The sequence below is a fragment of the Nuphar pumila genome, chromosome 6, assembly GCF_984573655.1.
Source record: "Nuphar pumila chromosome 6, dmNupPumi1.hap1.1, whole genome shotgun sequence".
NCBI classification, from domain to species: domain Eukaryota; kingdom Viridiplantae; phylum Streptophyta; class Magnoliopsida; order Nymphaeales; family Nymphaeaceae; genus Nuphar; species Nuphar pumila.
The window spans coordinates 51,072,813-51,093,219 of NC_143254.1; the positions used below are offsets into that span (position 1 = coordinate 51,072,813).

Here is a 20,407-nt window from a genome sequence, read left to right on the forward strand (position 1 = left end):
TCACATTATGATTTACACATAATAAATTATTATTATTTTTTGGGACGATGCAGAATGATTCAGTTGAGTATCGGTATCGGGGACTGATACAGCTGAATCCGTGTCCAAACGATTCAGGGCCGATACCTATACTGACAATGCAATGGGGGGGGGGGGGGGGGGGGGGGGGGTGGAAGCAACAACACATATTACGCTTGACGTGCATGAGTTTCAAACCAACCTTAAATAAATGAAAAGCTAACAAATCAGAATACCAAAAAATCACCAACCACGTACATGTGTGACTTAACCTAACTTTCATTGCTGTACCCAGTCAACAAATAAAATTTCATAATATGAAGAGACAATTTCTTGCACTTACAATGACTGTGCACTCATGGGTAAGTCGATCTTTTTATTTTTCTGCAAATTTTATTGTTGTCTGCCTAACTTAACTCCATTGTCCACCCCATCTTGTCCTCTGCGAGCCCCATCTGTATGCTTGTAAGAGCAGAGTAAAGCCGTTGAGACACTAAGCCCACTCCCTTGTTTCCATATTGCACCCTGCAAGAACATCATCCTTAGATCCGTTTCTGTGATAAGAGATTGCATGTCATAATAGATTGAATGACATAATAGGTCTGAACTCTAGTTGACAACATAAAACCATTTACATCACCTAAACAGCCTCCTTTTTTTGTCTATACCACCTTAGCAAAAACATAGAAACGAGAATGGAGGAGAGCCAAGGTAACTCATTCTCTTGGTCGCCAACTCAGTTTGCACTACCAAATCCTAGTCAATCTAGCCAACTACATTGTCATTCAAGTATTTGATATTATTCATTTATCATAAAAAACTATTAAGTAATCGACCTTCTTCTTAGGAGTTACAACATCCATAGTCTTGTTCCAAAAACCTATATCCTTCTTCCAAAGTGAGGGTAGAGAGTACTCATCTCATATCCTTTAGATACTTGAATAATAGAACAGACTGTCTTCTACCCATTTGCTCCAAATCCGAAGTAATGGTTGAATTAAAGCACTACGATGTAATGAAATGGCCAAGAGAAATGCCTACATGGCCTGTTTAACAGATAAGACTCCCAAGAATGACACATAATGCAAATGGAATGCCTCTAGAAAATTATAAGCCAAAGAATTCCTTGTGCATCATATTTCATATGCATATTCCACTGATGATCTACACAGAAACCATCTTACAGATATTTCTTGAGAGAGAGGGAGAGAGACCACTAAAGATTCATGTGACAAGATCAATAATGAATATCTATCCCCAAAAGATGTTGAAATGCTTTCTACCAATTAGTTATTCAGGTCTAAAGTTGTTCATTAAAGTCCATACTGTTGCTTTAAAATCATGAAAACATCTGATTACTGAAAACACTGAAATTAGTTATGTTAAACTGAGTAAAATGCCTTTTCTAAATCATAGAAAGAATTGTAAAAGCATGTTGCTTAAATTTGATTTGACATGCAGATAATATTTACATTGTCCAGACTAGGAAGCGGAAGCGAGAAGCGAGAAGCGAGAAGCGGTGCATTTTAAAATGCATAGGAAGCAGGAAGCGAGGAATAAAATAAATAAATATAAGAATTGAATGGGAATCAAAATGAAGCACAAATAAAAACTAAAACAAAAGTCACTAATATTAAATTTCATGATTTTTTAGAATAAGAATTAAATTTTTAACAAAATCTAAAAATGATGACTACCAATTTAGAGAAAGCACATGGAAGTGAGTGAGAAGAGTGAGAGAAAACACATAAAAAATATGAAAAGTTGAGTAAGAGAACATATAAGAGGAATAGATGAAGCATGCGGAAAGCATAGGAGAAGAGTGGGGGAATCAAGGTTCTCATCAAGTTTCGGAGGTGAGGAGTATCGCGGTTCCAAAGCAAGTTTTTGGGAAGCGAGCTTCCCACCTATCTAAGAAGCTTCTGGTAACTCTGGTCCAAACTCTCTATCAACACAAACATATTTTTGGAAAAAAGAATGCTACATACCTTTTACCAAGGTAGGTGACACTACCAACAGGAGACACAACCACAGCTGTCCCAGTGCAGAAAACTTCATCAGCATCCATCAGTTCATCAACTGAGACAGCATGCTCCTCAACCTGAACAAAAGAAAAGGTTATTCTCAAGTTTAATAGGAAGGTAAATGTGTATATCTTTTGATTGTTGCGCGAACAGATACTATATCAATAAAATCAGAAGGAAAACATCCTAGTGATGAGGACTGACTTCAGATTTTCTGTTTATATATATATATATATATATGAAACCAGACTCGAAGTATATTAATCATTGCAATGAAACAACTTTGACACACTAGACTGATGGGGACTCTGCATAATGCCATTAAAATCGTATACCAGAACCATAACTAGTCCATGAAATCTTCATTTATCAGGAAAAAAAGGGATGTGTTGGATACTATCAAAATGGAAAAAACTAAATAATTTCATTAAACTCTTAACTTCCATAGCATGGGCATAGATTAAGCAGTATTAATGAGAATGCCTATAAGTGATTACTGATACTAAAATACAAGTAATGAGCTATATATCTGGTTAAAAACTGGAAGTAAACCTTACACTGTCAAATACTACCTCAAACACTTCTGAGGTGCTCAATAGCAATTCATGCCATTTGAATATTGTTTCAACATACAGTGTTTCTTGCAAATTACTCTCCAGTAACGACCGTTTTCTTCTCTTCCTAGCTTCCAGTTGCCTAAATGTAAACAACTAATTACAGTGAAAAAAGATGACTATAATTGCCAGCATCAGATTAGACACTTATTGTACTTGAAGAAAATCAATCGGTTCGAAACTTTGACTTTATGGACCCTTACACTTCTGTGAAAACCAAGGTGTGTGGACATATGTAAGTCATAATTTTTTTATTTCTTTCTCTAACATTTCAGAAGCAAAAAATAAATTTTATTTGCTCTCAAGTGTATGCTCCGGTGAATTTATTAAGGCAACAGAAGGTAGTTTCACTCACATTCAATTAAGATTAGTTATAAGAAAAAGTTTCATAAGTTATCTAATAGTAACTTACCAACAAAACAGATACCTAGAAAAGACAACAAATAGTGGCATTAGGAAGAATAAGAAATACAGCGAACTTACAACATATGCTACACTACAGGTGACTTGACTGGTAGGTACCTGATAACCATGACTACGTGCAACATCAATGATACTTTTCCTTGTGATTCCAGGTAGAATCGTCCCCTCAAGTGCAGGAGTTGAAATAATGTTATCCTGGGGAATGTTGAAAATCAAAGAAAGCTGAGTACTCTTTTAAAGCATATGGGCAAGTACTCTGCATATTATAAAAGCTTATTTCTGCTAGAGAAAGAACAGAACATGTAGAGATCACAATCAGTTGCTTCTACTGCAGGAAGATCAAACAAAAAATTGGACAGCATATTTTAAATCAAACAGAAAACTTCAAGAAGTACAAATATAAGAAAATAGTAGGCCACATTATGGATAAACAACAGAAAGAAAGTAGCCTCCTTGATATTCTTCACAAAGTGAAATCATTATCTGCGGATGATTTTTGCTTCAATTTCAACCATACAGGGAACAATTACTTCATGTTGCTACTTTTTCACAAGCCAAATTGAAGCAAATAAATATTACCATATTCTGTTCCATGTTATTGCAGAAAACACAACTAAGCAATCCAATGTCACTTGAAGGTCAAGATTGAACCACTAGATATATGTAATAACTATTTTTTCTGAAGGAAACTTTAGAAGTTTGAAACTGTGTTTCATGACATACCCATTGAAATAGTTATGGGCTGATTGCTTTTCATGGCCAATGAAAATTGAAACATATAAGGTTTATTTTATAAAGGAAGTTAATCAAATAATATTTCTAATATAAAACTTGTATACTTCTCAGACACCTGAAACTAACTTATTGAATATCTGATATCAGGCTGAAGTGGCAAACGATGCGATGTGGTATACCAAAATATCTGTCATACCTTTACAACAAAAACATTACAAGATGAAACTTCCTCCAGGTATTTCTTTTTAATGGAATCAAGGTATATGACATCAGAGTAGCCCTTGGATTTCGCTGCAGATTGTGCCTTCAGAACCTACAAGATTTGAATGAAATATGAAGTCAGAGATATGAATCAATTGTGCATTTAGAAACAGATTTATCATGGAAACACGATCTACAAAATGCATCTACAGATGAGTATCAACATAATAAAATAGTATGTATTCTCATTTGGTTATCCAACGGGACATGATGCTAGAGGTATACATTGTACATCAACAATTGGGACTGATTCTCACCAATAGGTATATATATCTTGAGAATTCATATCACCTGAAAGGATGCGAAGAAAGTTTAACAGCTGAATGTGGAGATCATTGGGATCGTCAGTGTAGACAATTGAACCTTAAATATATACTGCGGTCATCAATTTAAAAATTGATTGTAACATAGATTATCGTACTATAAAGGACTTGAAGAGATGCTCGTGGATTAGGCTGTCCAAGTATGGCTTGGTTACTCTAAACCTGGGTTGACTTTGGTTCAGTAAAAAACATTAAGAATTTTCAATAAAAAATAATTATCTGCAATGAGATTTGAACCCATATGTGTGTCTGTGTTTTAAACAAGATTTAGGTCAAGTTTACAAACCTTTTAATGAACGCTGTTAAAAAATTGAGTTCAGCCTGTTCAGAAAATGATTTCGGTTCATTCAGTAAATGGACAAGCTCAAACTAAGCTCTTAACAAGCTGAGCTCAGAGTAGCTTGCAAACTAATAAATTCACCTACCCTTACAAAAAATTGTGGCCTTGTGGTCTCTTTATTTTAAATTTTTCTTGTCTATAATCGATTCATGATACATGCACATCTTTGTCAATGGAGCAGGTGACCATAGGTGCCTCTATGCCATCTCATGAGTTTGACAACTTTAAAAATGAATGCAAGGCCTGCAAAGACCATATCCCAAGCTTAAACTAATTTGCATGGACAATTTTGACTGCACTTTTGTCTATCTGGATCCAATTTCAAGGGTCAGCCATCTCAAGTGACCATGAGAGTCAGGGCCCGTTGCCACAAGAAGCTGTAAACTGTGTTTGCAAAAAATGGGAAGTTGCTGATTGCCATGAAACAGATTAAGCTTTTAGCTTCTTACAAATCGTTTGATCTGATCATGAAAATAATCTCAAAACCTATTTAGTTTTACATAAAACTTCCTAGCCACTTAAAAAAGAGATGAAATAGACGAGTAAAGCATGTGTTTCAAACCAAATTAACATAACTACAAAGAGGATCTACTTATTTATAGTTACTTACTGGAGCATAGTTCCCTATTGTCTTTACACCACCAGTTCCTCCAGGAGTAGCACGATGAAACTGATTCTCAACGACTAAGTTGATTGGGGATAAGCCTTCCTGACACAATATAGAATTAATGAGTTCTCATATGATATCAAGCAGCAAAGAAGTTACTCAAGGTTAATTTGAGCAGGTAGTACTTTATAATTAAACAGAAAAGGCCTATGGACATGAAAAAAGAAAATAACAAAAAGAACTGCACATTTACATTTTAAATGTTTTAGCATGAAAGAGGGAATGAAAATCCAAGCAAACCTTGAAATAGTTCCCAACAGGAGAAACATATATCAAAAATGTGTATTCTGGGGCTGGAGCAAGGCCTAGAACAGCTCCACTTCCAATGAGAAGCGGACGAATGTACAATGAACCTTTCCCTGTTGGAGGAACCTGAGGAAGGGAACATAATGGCCAACGGAAGTAAAGTAAAATACAACATTTAGTCAGTGCTGACAAAGTATTCAAGCAGAAAATATAACTATTTGGCAGTACCCAACGCCTATTAGCCAAAACCGTCTGCTTTACAGCATTGACAAACTGTTCAACAGATGGACATGGCATGCACATCCTCTCTGCACCCATCTTCATTCGTAAAGCATTTTCTTCAGGACGGAAAAGTAAGATATTACCATCTGCTTTCCTGTATGCTTTCAAACCCTCAAATAAACCCTGCCAACAGATAAGATGTAACCAATAATTGGTGTAGGACTAAAAAGGCAATCACATTTGCACGTAACAGATTAAAATATGATAGTTCAATCAAAATGGTTTAAAGATCTAAATAAGAAATATTGAAAATAAATGAAACTAGGATTGATACAATAAGAAATAGCAAAATATCAAGCTGAAATACCTGTCCATAATTTAAAACTCCAGAAGATGGACTCAGTTCAATATTTCCATACTTTTGTAGCTCGCCATTCATGAAGTCTCCATCACGGAAACATTTCATGATATACATGTAGTCTGTTGGTACAAGTCCAAACCCAAGGTTATCCCAATCTAGGTCTGGCACAGTATCAGTTCCCCTGTTTTATGCCGCACATATCTCAGTATTTATTATACTTGATATTGGACAACAAAAATAGAAGACTAGATCATTACATGACAGGAGGTACTGATATTCTCTCTAAAATTACTGGCCCATATTGCCACTATGTAGCCAAGTTCAAGGAACATAAGCTAACAACGATCACTGAAACTGCTGATTATCAGAAATTTTGCCATCTAAAAATTACATGGCCATATGTTTTCAATCTTAAGTAAAAAGACTTTTTGATGCAAATAAAACCAGAATCCTAGACATATATATAAAACCAGTAGAAATTTCAAATTTTTTTAGAGGGAGAAAATGCATAAGAAATCACCAATATGCAACTATTATCAGAACAAGACAGTTGAGAGAGAGAGAGAGAGAGACTGGAGGTTGGGAGGGGGCTTGAAAGAAAATTAATATTGCCCAGTGCTGAAGTTTAGAAGAGTATCCAAAACATGCAATTGGAATATTGGATTTAGTATGAATGTGGCCATTTCATTCTTCATGCATTGTTTTAGGACCTGAATCACATCCTGGCAAATTTGGCTGCCTAAACTTTCTCCAATCATTGTTGGCATCCCTTAAACTAAAACACAATATCCACATGTGTGAACTTTGCTACTTTTTGAAGATTAAAAATTAGTCTCTAACCATTTCCAGCTGCATTAATACCTAAAATAGGTGATACAGCCTGGAAGGTATTTTTTACTTCAATTTGTAAAGGCAAATGCTAACTCATGCAAATGTGAAACCTGTTTATGTCAGGGAAGATGGGCAAACTCTAAGATACGATACACTCTAAACATGTAGTAGTTACCAATTTAAGAATATATAATTTAAGATTCATGCCTTTTGTCTGATCTTAGGAAATCAGTACTCCACTATGGTAATGAGAAAGTTGTCCAAAATGCTAATTTTGAGTTCTGTAACAAAATAAAAGAAATTGGTTTAATTTTCTCTCTACATAGTTGTTTCAGTAAATGGTACATTGATCATACATAATTTCTGCATTTTATTCATATTATTTTATGCATGATCCAGTGAAAAATTGCATTAAAAACTCATTCTTATCAGTATTTTTGAGAAACTGCTATGAAATTGAAAATAAAGGTAAAATCGCATATTTCAAGCTCTTCCCTACATTTTTAATAGTTTTAGTTGGTTTAGAATTTTCTAATGTGTAGTCTAATTAGATTAGGAATGTAGTAATTAATTTTAATTTGTTTAGAAGTATATTTTTCTTGAAAACACGTTTTTCTAGAAGCACTGTTTTGAAAATTTCAAAAATTAATTGGGCCTTTTTAAAAAACATGTTTTCTAACCTAATTTTTAGTATAAATAATATCTTTTCAGCCATAGGAGACGTTTTTTCCTCTTCAGAAAACGCAGGCATCTTCTCCCTTTTCTCTTCTCTTCCCCCTCCTCGTTCCCAATCGATTCTCCCTTGTTTTCTTCCTTTCTCCCACGTTTTCTTTCCGCTTCTAATCTTTTTATGGTGTCGGTTCTTCTTACCCCCCCTCGACAGAGGCACGTGCAGCTCAGAGGTAAAATCACTTTCTTCTTCTTAACACCTCAATCGAAAACGGATCTTAAGATATGTTTTTTCTCCCTCGTTTCTCCATAGTTTTAGTTAGATAAGTGTTTCATTGCATAAAGCATAGCATATTCATTGCATATTGATTGCATTTAGATAGTTGTGATTTTTCTTTTTAGTTAATTTTAATTAATGTTAAATTGTGCTTTTACAGTAATTAGATTAGTAGTGGTTAATTTAAATTCATTAGATTAAATTAGATTAGTGTGTTAAAAAGTAGATTAGTTAAAATTATTTAACCAAATGTCTTTTCTTTATTTCCAATATCGGTTTTCTTAGAATAGTTAATATTATTTTATTTTAATCATATTAGCTGCAGCTTAGCTTAGTGTATTTCATTAGTCAATTTATTTTTTGCTTGATTCACGTAATTTTAGTTCAGACTTAGATTTTTAATATAGCTTAGATTCATTGTTAGTTTAAATAGTAGCCGATTTACCTTTGATTCCAATTATCGTTTTCTGTCTCAATGATTTAGTTAATATATTATTTTATTCAATTGTGATTAGCCATAGATTAGGAATAGTTCATAATTCATTTTTTCAGATTTAATTTTATTTGGATCACGTTAAATCAATTACTTTTGTAAATCACTAGTTTTGCTAGATTAGTAATAACTGAATCTTGTTCTTTAATTCATTTATTGATATGTTTAGCTTAGAAATAGTTTAGATAGTTTATTTCCATATTTAGATAGTTAGACTTAGTTTTTATTTTGAAATATCGTAAAGCAAGTAGTTTGTAGTTATTGTTTTTGTTATATAGTTATGATGTTGATTGTTAATTCTTGAAATTTGGTTAGTCATTTTTCATATTTCTTGATTAGTTGCCAAGTTAGTTATTAAGTTTAACCATATTAATTCTTGAATCTTGTCATGCGGTTAACTCTTTATTTCTTGTTAGTAGTTAAAGTGTTAGTCATAGATTCTTGAGTCTCATGATTCGGTTCTTACATATTAGTTATATAAGTTAATTAGTCAAAGCTTTTGATTCTTTGATTTATTCAGTTAGCAGTTATTTTCTTGATTGTTAGTTAGTTTTGCTATTTTGTCATTTAGTGCTTTAGTTTGTTACATGTTAGTTCATAGTTGTTACACGTATTTAGTTTGTTATAGGTAGTTAGATTCTTGTTTTTGTGAGTTTTGAACAAACTAACATTGAATTTTTGTCTAGTTTTTTGTTGTTTGTGCTCGTTTTGTAATTTTGTCTTACAAGAAAGCGGTTGATCGTGCGGTGAGCCTTCAAAAGAGCCCTCTGAGGTCCCTTTGTGCCGCTCAGAAGAAAGGAAAGCAGCTAAAGCATAGAAGGGACTAGAAGCTCAAGCACTGAAGACCCTTTTCTTTTCTTTTTAGCTTAAGATTTATTTATTTATTTATTTTGGGTTTGTAATAAGACCATTAATTTTTTTTATTATTTGCTTAAGCCCTCCGCAGAAGGTCCTACTCTTAGTTAATTAATTGTTTTTATTTTTAAGGCAATAAAGAGTAGATTTTTGTGGAATACAAAGTTTTCTCCAGTTCCTTGAGTTCGACCCAGACTCCACCCTAGTGTGAGCCGGTTTTTATTATTTTATGTTCGTCTTGCATAAACCGTTTTTATCAAAAATATCTTTTAAAAATCTATTTCATAAAACTTACACCAAATTTTTAGAGTCGTTGCCGGAGAACGGTGAAAGAAACGAGTATTCACTTTATTGCCTCAGTGTGTTCTCATTTTACTTAGGATTGTTAGTTTTTTTTTTTTTGCATAATATTTAGAATTGTTAATTTATTTTCCCTGCCCATTAACTAGGACTACTAGTTTGCTTTTGTGATTTTTAGAACCACGTTACTTATGAACCCTAGAAACCAGTTTACTTTTTTTACACGGCCTGCCTACTAGGTTTTTTCTTAGGAGGTGATTGTGCACGATTGGTACCATGCCCATAGTTTGTTTTTTTGCAACATATCTGTTTGGGTGCAAGTATGTGGTGTGTGTCTACTGTTTTTCTGCTTTTATTTCATTTTGCCTGCTTTGTGGTTTGCTATGGTTTGATCACGTTTAGGGGTTAGGTAGGTAGAAAACCCCTCTTTAGAACGGTTGCTACACCGGTCTACCCTCAGGTGTATGCAAGGACGACGTTCACTTGACCTCGAGCTTGTAGACACTCTAGAGGACCCCGAGTTTCTCATTAGGAAAGCCGGCAGACCCGGCCCTATGACTAGCAATTAACTCGTCCTCTTAGGGAGTATTTTATTCTCAATGCTTACACTCTTGTCTTCTGCATCACGAAACCTGACGTAGGAGCAAACCAATTTGAAATCAAGGTCAGTGTCATTCAAATGCTATCCTCTTTTTACGGCCTTAGCAACGAGGACCCATACCGTCACCTTGATGAGTTTCTCGAGATTTGCTCTACGGTGCAGATCAATAATTTCAAAAATGATGCGCTAAGGCTCATGTTGTTTCCGTTCTCTCTCAAGGATAAAGCCAAGCACTGGCGTAAGGCTTTAGATACGATTCAGATTACCACTTGAGACAGAATGCAGAGAGAGTTTCTAAAGAAGTATTTCCCAATTGGTAAGACAAACCAATTTTTGAAACACTGAGTAAAAATTCTATGCACCATGCCCTATCCTCGAGGCTTGATAGGACCACATATGTTCCTGGTGATCCTAAAAAGGGAAGAATTTTTTAAGTTGGGTCCAATCATGTATTGTAAATCAAAGTGGACCAGTTGATCCGGAAAGTCTATCAATCTGGCAGCGCCACTCTATCATGAATTTGTTCAGGAGCAAGTGAATGTTGCTTAAAGTTTCGCCAGACCGGTGCACAATCCTTATGCACTCACCTATAACCCAGGATGGCAAAATCACCCCAACTTTGCTCGGAGCAATCCACAAGCCCCATCTCATATGCCTTCCCAGATGCAGACTAGACCGGGTAACGTCCCACAAGGTTACCCACGGTCTACATTCTCACGGGCACCTCTCCTACTTAGTTTGCCTTTTTCCCTTAGAGCCCGCAACGAGCCAGACCTTTCAGGAGAAGCTTCTCGAGGCCTTTGCTGACATTAAGGTCAACCTCAATTCTCATACGCAGTCAATAGCGAAGCTAGAGACTCAGATGTGACAGTTGGCTGAAGCCTTTAGCAGGCGCAGCGAGGAAAGTCTTCCTAGTCAGTTTGTTGTCAACCTGAGGGGTAAGGAACCCATGCACCACGACCTGCACCTCATAGAGTCTCGTCAAGAGCAGGCCAACTCTGTTATAACCCTTCGGAGTGGAAAGGAACTCCACCCTAGTCAGGAGAAGACTGAAGAGTCCAATGATAGACCTATTGACCAGTCAATCTCTCCTACCAGACCCAAGGAAAGCGGGCAGGGCCCACGGCCTATGCCTTCTCCTTCGTATATTCCTAAAGCCCCTTTTTTCTTTGGCTTTGAAAAAACCATATATTTTTGGCAAGCATGGGGCTAGAATGCACGAAATGCTTGACATATTCAATCATGTTCACATAAACCTCCCCTTGGTCGATGTCATCCAACAGTTGCCTGCATATACAAAGTTTCTTAAAGAACCTTACAAGCAGAAGAGAAAATTGAGATCGTTGCTCAAGAAGATCTTTCAGACAGAGCAAGTGAGCTCGGTGTTTCGGCACCAAGCCCCACCTAAACTGAAGCATCCAGGGGCACCGATCATCTCTTGTGTCATCGGGAACATGACCATCGAGCGTACTTTGCTTGATCTTTTGGCCAGTGTGAACATATTGCCGGGTTTCCTTTATGACACTTTTGAGATTTGAGATTTAAAACCCACCACGACCATCTTACAGTTGGCTGACAGGTCTACCAAGATTCCTCAAAGAATATTAGAAGATGTATTAGTCAAGTTCGGGGACTTTTATTTCTCTGATGATTTTCTCGTTCTGGATATGGAAGGTACTGATGTCGCTCATCGAACACCCATTATTCTCGGCAGACCATTCTTGGTCACTGCCAACGCATAAATTAACTGTCGTACAGGAGAGATGGATGTCTCATTTGGCAACAAGCGCTTGCAGCCAAACATATTTGATACTGCCATAAGAGCGACAGGAAATGATGAATGTTTTCATATGGAAGGCACCCATCCTCGATGGAAGCAATTTGATCCATCACAGTTGGAGAAATGCATGGATGATACTTTGGTTCATGGCTCATTATATGAGAAGCGTCCCCACATAGTGGACAGGGCAAAAGATGAGACCATATACCTAAGACCTCCAGATTGAGCATGACCATCAGTCCATTGATCTCATAGACGATGGAAGATCACCAGAGATCCGTTTGGCTGAAGACGTAAAATTTAGCGCTTTATGGGAGGCAGCCCATTATGTTGTAATTTTAGTAATCCAGTAGTTTTTGCTTCTTTTGTTTCATGAGCATGGATGATAAATCATGTATATATTTCATTCTTTTTTTATATGATTTATGAGTTCCAGGTGACAGGACAGATTTCATAACACGGATCAGGTGACTTTTACTTCATCTCTTGCATGTCTTTTATTCTATAGTGTGCATTCATCTAGTTTCATATAATCTAGTTTCATATAAGCATGGGGGAGTGCCACTGATGACAGTGTCATTCAAGCATGAGGAAGGGTGTAGTTTGCACACCCAATATTTTTCTTTTTATCCAATTTTTGCATTGATGAAAACTCATAAAAATTAGGTTTTTAAGGAAGGAGTTTGATCTTATATGAATGCTTTACATAATCTAATGTTTTTAGAGAATTTTTAAACCCTACGAAAAAAAATCGACACCGTTCTAGAAAAACATGGTTATTTATGTGGATTTTAAAGAAATGATGATAGATGCATGTTAGAGTTTTATTGAATCACAAGTATGAACATGCACAGTTTATTGTTGAAAAACTAAGCAAATGAACAACATTGAAAAGAAGAGCTCAAAAAGTGAAAAAGAGCATACGTTTAGTTATTTGAAGTCTTCGTATTCCCCAGCAACTGGGCTCAGACACAAGTTGAAGTGTTTGATTCCCATGTCGAAAAGGATAATGAAGGAAATCATTTCTTTGTCTAAGTTGATATATGTGGCCTATTTTGTTCGAGCAAGTAGAGCCTGAGGGGTGTTTACACCTGGTGCCCTAAAGTCATTTGGCTTGGGAGTCACCGACCCGAAAGCCCGTTACATGGACTTTATAGAGAGCCTAAGAGATATTGACATTGTGCATGACAAGAAGCAAGCTATACGTAAAACTGTTAAAATTGAAGGTCTAGTGACTCAAGCAATTAAGTCCGAGGGATACTTTGTATCTAGTGCCCTAAGGTCGTCTGGCCTGGGAGTCACTGACCCAAAGCTCAATACACGGGTCATGAAAACTAGAAATTTGACATAGTGCTCAACAAAAAGAAAAGAAAAAAATGAAAAATTAAAAAAAAAGAAAAATCATGAGCATAAAAGATAAAGTTCACTGCTTAGGAATAAGTATTGAGAAAACATGTGCAGAAAACATATGAGTAAAGATAAATAAACAATGACATGTGTGTATTTGATTTTCCGAGAATAAAGCATACATGATTATGGTTTTTCTTAGAAAAGTAAAAGAAACTGTTTTACTCTGTGGTGGCATGTAAAAGGCTCTAATTATGTTTTGAAAGTGTAATGGCCTGAAATATTTGTGAAAACAAACTCCTTAGTTGCCTAATGTTTTTGAATTTAAATCTTATGCACGCATGACAGAGATGTTTGTAGGTAGCATCACTGCAAACCCTCACGAGACCTTACTCATCCACTGGGGTAACCCAGGGGTTTAAAAAGATTTGTTGCATATGCTAAATGCAACCGTGATTCGTACGAAAGTGATTTAGCTTTTTGCTTTGTTTAGTTGTCATTTGCTTTTCGTTTAGGGTCAGTCTGCTCGAGGACTAGCAAACGATAAGCATAGGAGAATTCGATCATGCATAATTTCTGCATTTTATTCATATTATTTTATGCATAATCCAGTGAAAATTGCATTAAAAACTCATTATTATCAGTGTTTTTGAGAAACTACTTTGAAATTGAAAATAAAGGTAAAATCGCATATTTCAAGCTCTTTCCTGCGTTTTTCAAAGTTTTAGTTGGTTTAGAATTTTCTAATGTGTAGTCTAATTAGATTAGGAGTGTAGTAATTAATTTTAATTTCTTTAGAAGTATATTTTTCTTGAAAACACATTTTTCTAGAGGCACTATTTTGAAAATTCTAAAAATTAATTGGGCCTTTTTAGAAAACATGTTTTCTAACCTAATTTTTAGTATAAATAATATCTTTTCAGCCATAGGAAACGTTTTTCTCTCTTGAGAAAATGCAGGCATCTTCTCCCTCTTCTCTTCTCTTCTCTTCCCCCTCCTCATTCCCAATTGGTTCTCCCTTGTTCTCTTCCTTTCTCCTCCGTTTTCTTCCTACTTCTAACCTTATTCTGATGTCGGTTCTTCTTACCCCACCCCACCCCCCGACGGAGGAACGTGTAGCTCAGAAGTAAAATCACTTTCTTCTTCTCAACCCCTCAATCGAAAACGGATCTTGAGATATGTTTCTTTTCCCTCATTTCTCCATAGTTTTTAGTTAGATAAGTGTTTCATTGCATAAAGCATGACATATTCATTGCATATTGGTTGCATTTAGATAGTTGTAAATTTTCTTTTTAGTTAATTTCAATTAATGGTAAATTGTGCTTTTACAGTAATTAGATTAGTAGTGGTTAATTTAAATTCATTAGATTAAATTAGATTAGTGACTTAAAAAGTAGATTAGTTAAAATTATTTAGCCAATTGTCTTTTCTTTATTTTCAATATCGGTTTTCTTAGAATAGTTAATATTATTTTATTTTAATCATAGTAGTTGCAGCTTAGCTTAGTTTATTTCATTAGTCAATTTATTTTTTGTTTGATTCACGTAATTTTAGTTCAAACTTAGATTTTTAATATAGCTTAGATTCATTGTTAGTTTAAATAGTAGCTGATTTACCTTTGATTCCAATTATCATTTTCTCTCTCAATGGTTTAGTTAATATATTCTTTTATTCAATTGTGATTAGCCATAGATTAGGAATAGTTTGTAATTCATTTTGTCATATTTAATTTTATTTGAATCACGTTAAATCAATTAGTTTTGTAAATCACTAGTTTTGCTAGATTAGTAATAACTGAATCTTGTTCTTTAATTCATTGATTGATATGTTTAGCTTAGAAATAGTCTAGATAGTTTATTTCCATATTTAGATAGTTAGACTTAGTTTTTATTTTGAAATATTGTAAAGCAAGTAGTTTGTAGTTATTGTTTTTGTTATATAGTTACGATATTGATTGTTAATTCTTGAAATTCGGTTAGTCATTTTTCATATTTCTTGATTAGTTGCTGAGTTAGTTATTAAGTTTAACCATATGGATTCTTGAATCTTGTCATACGGTTAACTCTTTATTTCTTGTTAGTAGTTAAAGTGTTAGTCATAGATTCTTGAGTCTCATAATTTGATTCTTGCATATTAGTTGTATTAGTTAATTAGTCAAAGCTTTTGATTCTTTAATTTATTCAGTTAGCAGTTATTTTCTCGATTGTTAGTTAGTTTTGCTATTTTTTCATTTAGTACTTTAATTTGTCACATGTTAGTTCATAGTTGTTACATGAAGTTAGTTTGTTATAGATAGTTAGATTCTTCTTTTTGTGATTTTTGAACAAACTAACATTGAATTTTTGTCTAGTTTTTATTGTTTTGTGCTCGTTTTGTAATTTTGTCTTGCAGGAAAGCGGTTGATCATGCGGTGAGCCTTCAAAAGAGACTCTGAAGAGCCCTCTAAGGTCTCAAAAAGGTCCCTTCGAGCCCCTCAGAGAGACCTCGGAAGAAAGGAAAGCAGCTAAAGCATATAAGGGACTAGAAGCTCAAGTACTGAAGACCATTTTGTTTTCTTTTTAGCTTAAAATTTATTCATTTATTTATTTTGGGTTTGTAATAAAACCGTTTAATTATTTTTTTCATTGTTTGTTTAAGGCCTCCGCAGAGGGTCGTGCTCTTAGTTAATTAATTGTTTTTATTTTTAAGGTAATGATGAGTAGATTTTTGTGGAATACAAAGTTTTTTTCTCCCGTTCCCTAAGTTTGACCTGGACTCCACCCTAGTGTGAGCCGGTTTTTATTATTTGGTGTCAGGCTTGCATAAACCGTTTTTATCAAAAATATCTTTTAAAAATCTATTTCATAAAACTTACACCATACATCACATTTTTAACATCGTGATTGCTTTTTATACAACCACTTAAGCACGGGATGGATGGAGTCTGTAATACAAAGACTAGTCATAAGTGTGAAGTGCTAAGATGGACAAGAGATAGACAACAGCACCTTGCCACTTCAATCTGTGCTACTATCCAATCAACTTTAACCATATTTTTTTTTCCCTTTCAGACCATGTCATCAAAGTTTTGTACCTATTAATTCTGTGGGCTCTTCCCTTCTAAAAGTGTCATGCTTGGTCGATGGTTAATGATCGGTGGTTTCCTTCCACAGGTGGGAACCCTTGTGGTGCAGTACGGCCCCGAAAGCGGGTCCCAACCTGATTTATCAGTTCAGAACTTGGTTCTGGGTGTTTTGGATCCGTATTTGGCCAAGTTTTCACCGGTTCCAACCCAAGAACCGCCAATTCCTAGCATTGTGGGTCCAGTTCAGGGTGCACAACCTCTAGATTGAGTCTAAATTCCTGTTTTTGCTCATATTCCTCATATCCAATCCCAAACTGGACCTAATCAGACCCAAACAGAACTCCTGTTTCCATACAGACCAGGTCAAGATAGACTCATTCATATTTTAGATCTAGATCCAAGACAAACTAGACTTATTCCCCTCAAACCTCGATCCAATATCTGACCCATCCCATTCCGGGTCTGACAAATCAATACTTATCTGATCTGATTGCAATCCAACCAGATCCTTACCAAGTTCACTATCCTGGCCACCTGAACCCAAACCCAAACTCATCTAAATCAGCCCTTAGCCTACCTACAACCACCCATTTATCCTCTAAATTCTATACCTAGGCCTACCCAAGTCAACCCAAACCCCATACTTGGACTCAATCAGATCCAGGGTCTGTTTCACCATCCCGCTTTACAGAGAGGTCGTTTGGACCAGTATGCACACATTCCAGCAGCTGCGCATCAAGATCAAAGGTAGCTAGAAGTGCCTCGAGGACATTTACTAGAGAAGCTATCTTTTAGGCACACAATTCGAGGTGATCGGACAGATCCAAACGATGATGCAGACTTTTGACACGGTCACCCTCCAATACCAGTCCTGCATCGTTAGGGACGTGTGACCAAGCGAGTGAAAAATTATGTTGCCAAGCTGGACCTCCCTGAATTTGCGGGATAGCTTGACGTCGATACTTTGTTAGATTGGAAGATGGCAATGGATGTGTACTTCTCTTCTTAGCATGTTCCAGATCATTGGCGGTAGAGATTGTGGTGACCCGCCTACGAGGACTAGTGTTACTATGGTGGACTGATCTGTGTCAGGTTCGTCAGGGCCAAGGTCTTGGGCCCATAGAGGCATGGGATGAGATCTTACGGTCCATGGAGGCGAAGTTTGTCTCACTCAGTTATTACCAACAGGCATGTCGTTGATGCCTCTTGCTTCGTCAAAGTTCAAGGTATGTGGTTGAGTACACGGCAGAATTTCATCACTTAAACCTATGAAGCTGACATCATGAGACTGAAGATCAATAGGTCACCAGGTATTTCATTGGTCTTTGTTTTGTGATTTATAAATTTGTCTTGTGGTTGCGAATGTGGATCAAGTAACGCAGCATGCAATGACTATTGAGGAAACGCTTAAGGCCAGGAGCGATTTGCGGGCAACTTCGTTCTCTTGATCCAAGGATGATTTTCCAACTCGAGGAGCGAATTCGGAGACACTCAAAAGGACCTCAAGCAAACACCACAACGAGAGGATCTAGGACCCGTGTTCAATACTAGATCTCTTGCGCGGACAGCTGAGAGTGGGCAGTGATGCTTCCATTGTGATGGAGTGGGATACCTAGCAGCCGAATGTCCGACGGCCCACAAGCAAGTCCAATTGGCCGAGCATGAAGAGAATGACAAAGAGCCTAAGAGGATGCTGAGAAGGGCAGGGATGCAGAGGAAGAGGTGGAAACAATCTATTTTCATGAAGACGATCTGTTAAGTGGCCTCATGCTGGGTAGTGATGATACTATTATCTGTGATTCGCCGGTCAAATCCTTTCCAAGCCGGGGAGGATGATGCAGTCATGGATCTGAAGACGGATCCAAAACAAACAAAGAAGACCAAAGGGTGAAGGGATTGAGATCCAGGTTCTAATTGGATCCGTAGTTAGTACTTAGGATGTGGGTTTTATTTTTTGGTTTGCTTTTGTATTCAGATCTTATCCAGGATCCGCCTTAGAGTTAAGGTTTTTTTTCATGCTATAAATACTTGTTATGGGATTTTTAAGGGTAGTTGATGATTGAGATTCTGAATATTTTCTTTAATTCTATGAGTTATTTTGTTGTTGGATTTCAATTATTCTTGTCTTACGGAGTTTAATCTGCATAAGAGTGGAGTGACATACATTATTTTTGCATCCTCCGATTTGAGGGTGCATCACAAGGCAATTAAGAGTCAACAGTAAGTAACAAACATAGTGAATTTGCATGCAATACAGAAGCAGGAAATATACAATGATCAGAAAAGACAGCCAAAGCATTTGATAGATACTAAAAATCCTCTAATCATCTTCATCCAAAACAACAAACTTTCAAAATGCAGACTTAGGTGAAACAATTGAAGCCACAGCCAAAGTACATAGCAGACAAAAGTCCAGATTACATCATTATCTGTACCTATAACTGGTTCCTGCAGTTGCCTCGCACCTCGCTTTTGAAGCCACCAAAACATGAGAAGTGCAAGAAAGATGTTTCAGCTGCAAATATGTAAAAAAAACTAAACAAATTAGTTGGAGACCACCAAGAGAAATCCTTTTTTGTTTAACGAAAGGCATCAGGAAGGAAGGGATAAGAAAACCAAGAAGAATGGTTTTTGACTCTCAAATAGACAAAAAAAGAAAGAGAAAAGATAAAAACTGTGCTGCGCAAAGAAATTCCTAATAAAAGTAGTAAAATTATTAAAGAAAAGTTTTGCAGAACAGAAGGCACATCAGCCTAACATTTGTACACTTCTTTTTGTAGAACTCATTTGCTAATTATCTAAATGAGCAAAAACAACAAACAGAGATTATAGCAAAAGAATACACAGATACAGGAAAAAAACATACAAGTAGGGATGTGAACAGGCCAAATAGAGAGAAAGAGGGGGGGAATAAGGCAATGGTTGGGGGGAAGGAAGAGAAGTGAAGAGACGTACCAGCGCGAGGGAAGAGGGTCGGAGGTGAGCATCGTAAGAGAAGGAAGAGAGGGAGGAGGGACAGGAAGTCGCCTTGCTGTTGCTACCACGAGGGCAGCACGCGGGTAGACGCGGTAGGACGAGGCTGCTCTCCATTGGTCAAGGTCAGACAACAAGCAGCAGCAGCAGCAGAACAGCCCTCTCTCTCTCTCTCTCTCGCGACAAACGATATAACAGCAGTGGTCCGGAAGACATTTACCAAAATGTCTTCGTGTTTCTTTAAAAATGCCAATTCATCAGTGATGAACTCGGTAGTCGGTACCAGTCGGCTTATGGCTCGATGCCAGTCAACTTGGGCATAACCTGTCTTTTCTTCTGTTTTTTTTTTTGTTCATTTCTTTGGATGTGTGTGTTTTTTTTCGGCGTTGTTAGCATCAGCAAAAAAAGAAAAAATTAAATCTTCAGTTTGAATCCTTATATTTGTAACTTGATTTTTAAGACAGAAATTTATATCATTTCCTTCTTTTGACATTGTTTTATAAAACTGAAACCAATTATGTCCCAAGCCTCAGTACCAGGATTTTCTCCAAGAGGAACTGTTTTGCTTGAGAAAAATCTCAATAAAGTTGTATGTGAAATATTTAAAGATATACGTATTATGTTGAAATATAAATAGAAAATGTAAAAAGCTATGAAAGATTTTCAACTATAGTGGCGTTTTCAAGATCATATTGGCTTTTGAAAATGATAGCAATGTTTTTTTCAAATATTTCAATATTGGTTAGATAGATTTAAAACAAAAATAAATTTGTGTGCATTAACCCTCCTTCTGTTTGAGAACTCGTGTTGGAGGGAGTTGCAAGGAGTCAGGAAGAGTAGAACTAGCGGAATTCAAGAGAAATGAATTTGGGAGTTGTGGATTTCCTTTTTTGTTTGGAAGCCTAAACAACTCCAGCAATGATTCAGGCTTGTAACTAGTTTTAATTCCTCACCATGTTTGGGAGCTCGTAACATGGTATTTG

General features: G+C 36.2%; 1 protein-coding gene across 1 annotated transcript; it reads right to left on the reverse strand.

Moving 5' to 3' along the window:
• Positions 1-251: 251 nt before the first annotated feature.
• LOC149834822 (branched-chain amino acid aminotransferase 2, chloroplastic-like) lies at positions 252-19,612 on the reverse strand. Its single transcript, XM_090011574.1, has 10 exons — positions 19,407-19,612; positions 18,887-18,966; positions 6,241-6,415; positions 5,880-6,056; positions 5,646-5,777; positions 5,349-5,447; positions 4,011-4,127; positions 3,179-3,274; positions 2,007-2,119; positions 252-543 (listed from the first exon to the last, which is right to left on the reverse strand). Exons 1-10 carry the CDS (start codon positions 19,539-19,541, stop codon positions 426-428), a joined length of 1,242 nt encoding a protein of 413 aa, XP_089867700.1. The 5' UTR covers positions 19,542-19,612; the 3' UTR covers positions 252-425.
• Positions 19,613-20,407: the final 795 nt, after the last annotated feature.

Coding starts and splice junctions, on each gene's coding strand:
- LOC149834822 (XM_090011574.1), bottom strand. CDS start 19,541: ATGGAGAGCAGCCTCGTCCTACCGCGTCTACCCGCGTGCTGCCCTCGT. Junction 3,275..4,010: donor GTAATGTTTTTGTTGTAAAG/GTATGACAGATA, acceptor AACATTCCCCAG/GATAACATTATTTCAACTCC. Junction 544..2,006: donor GTCACCTACCTTGGTAAAAG/GTATGTAGCATT, acceptor ATGTTCTTGCAG/GGTGCAATATGGAAACAAGG.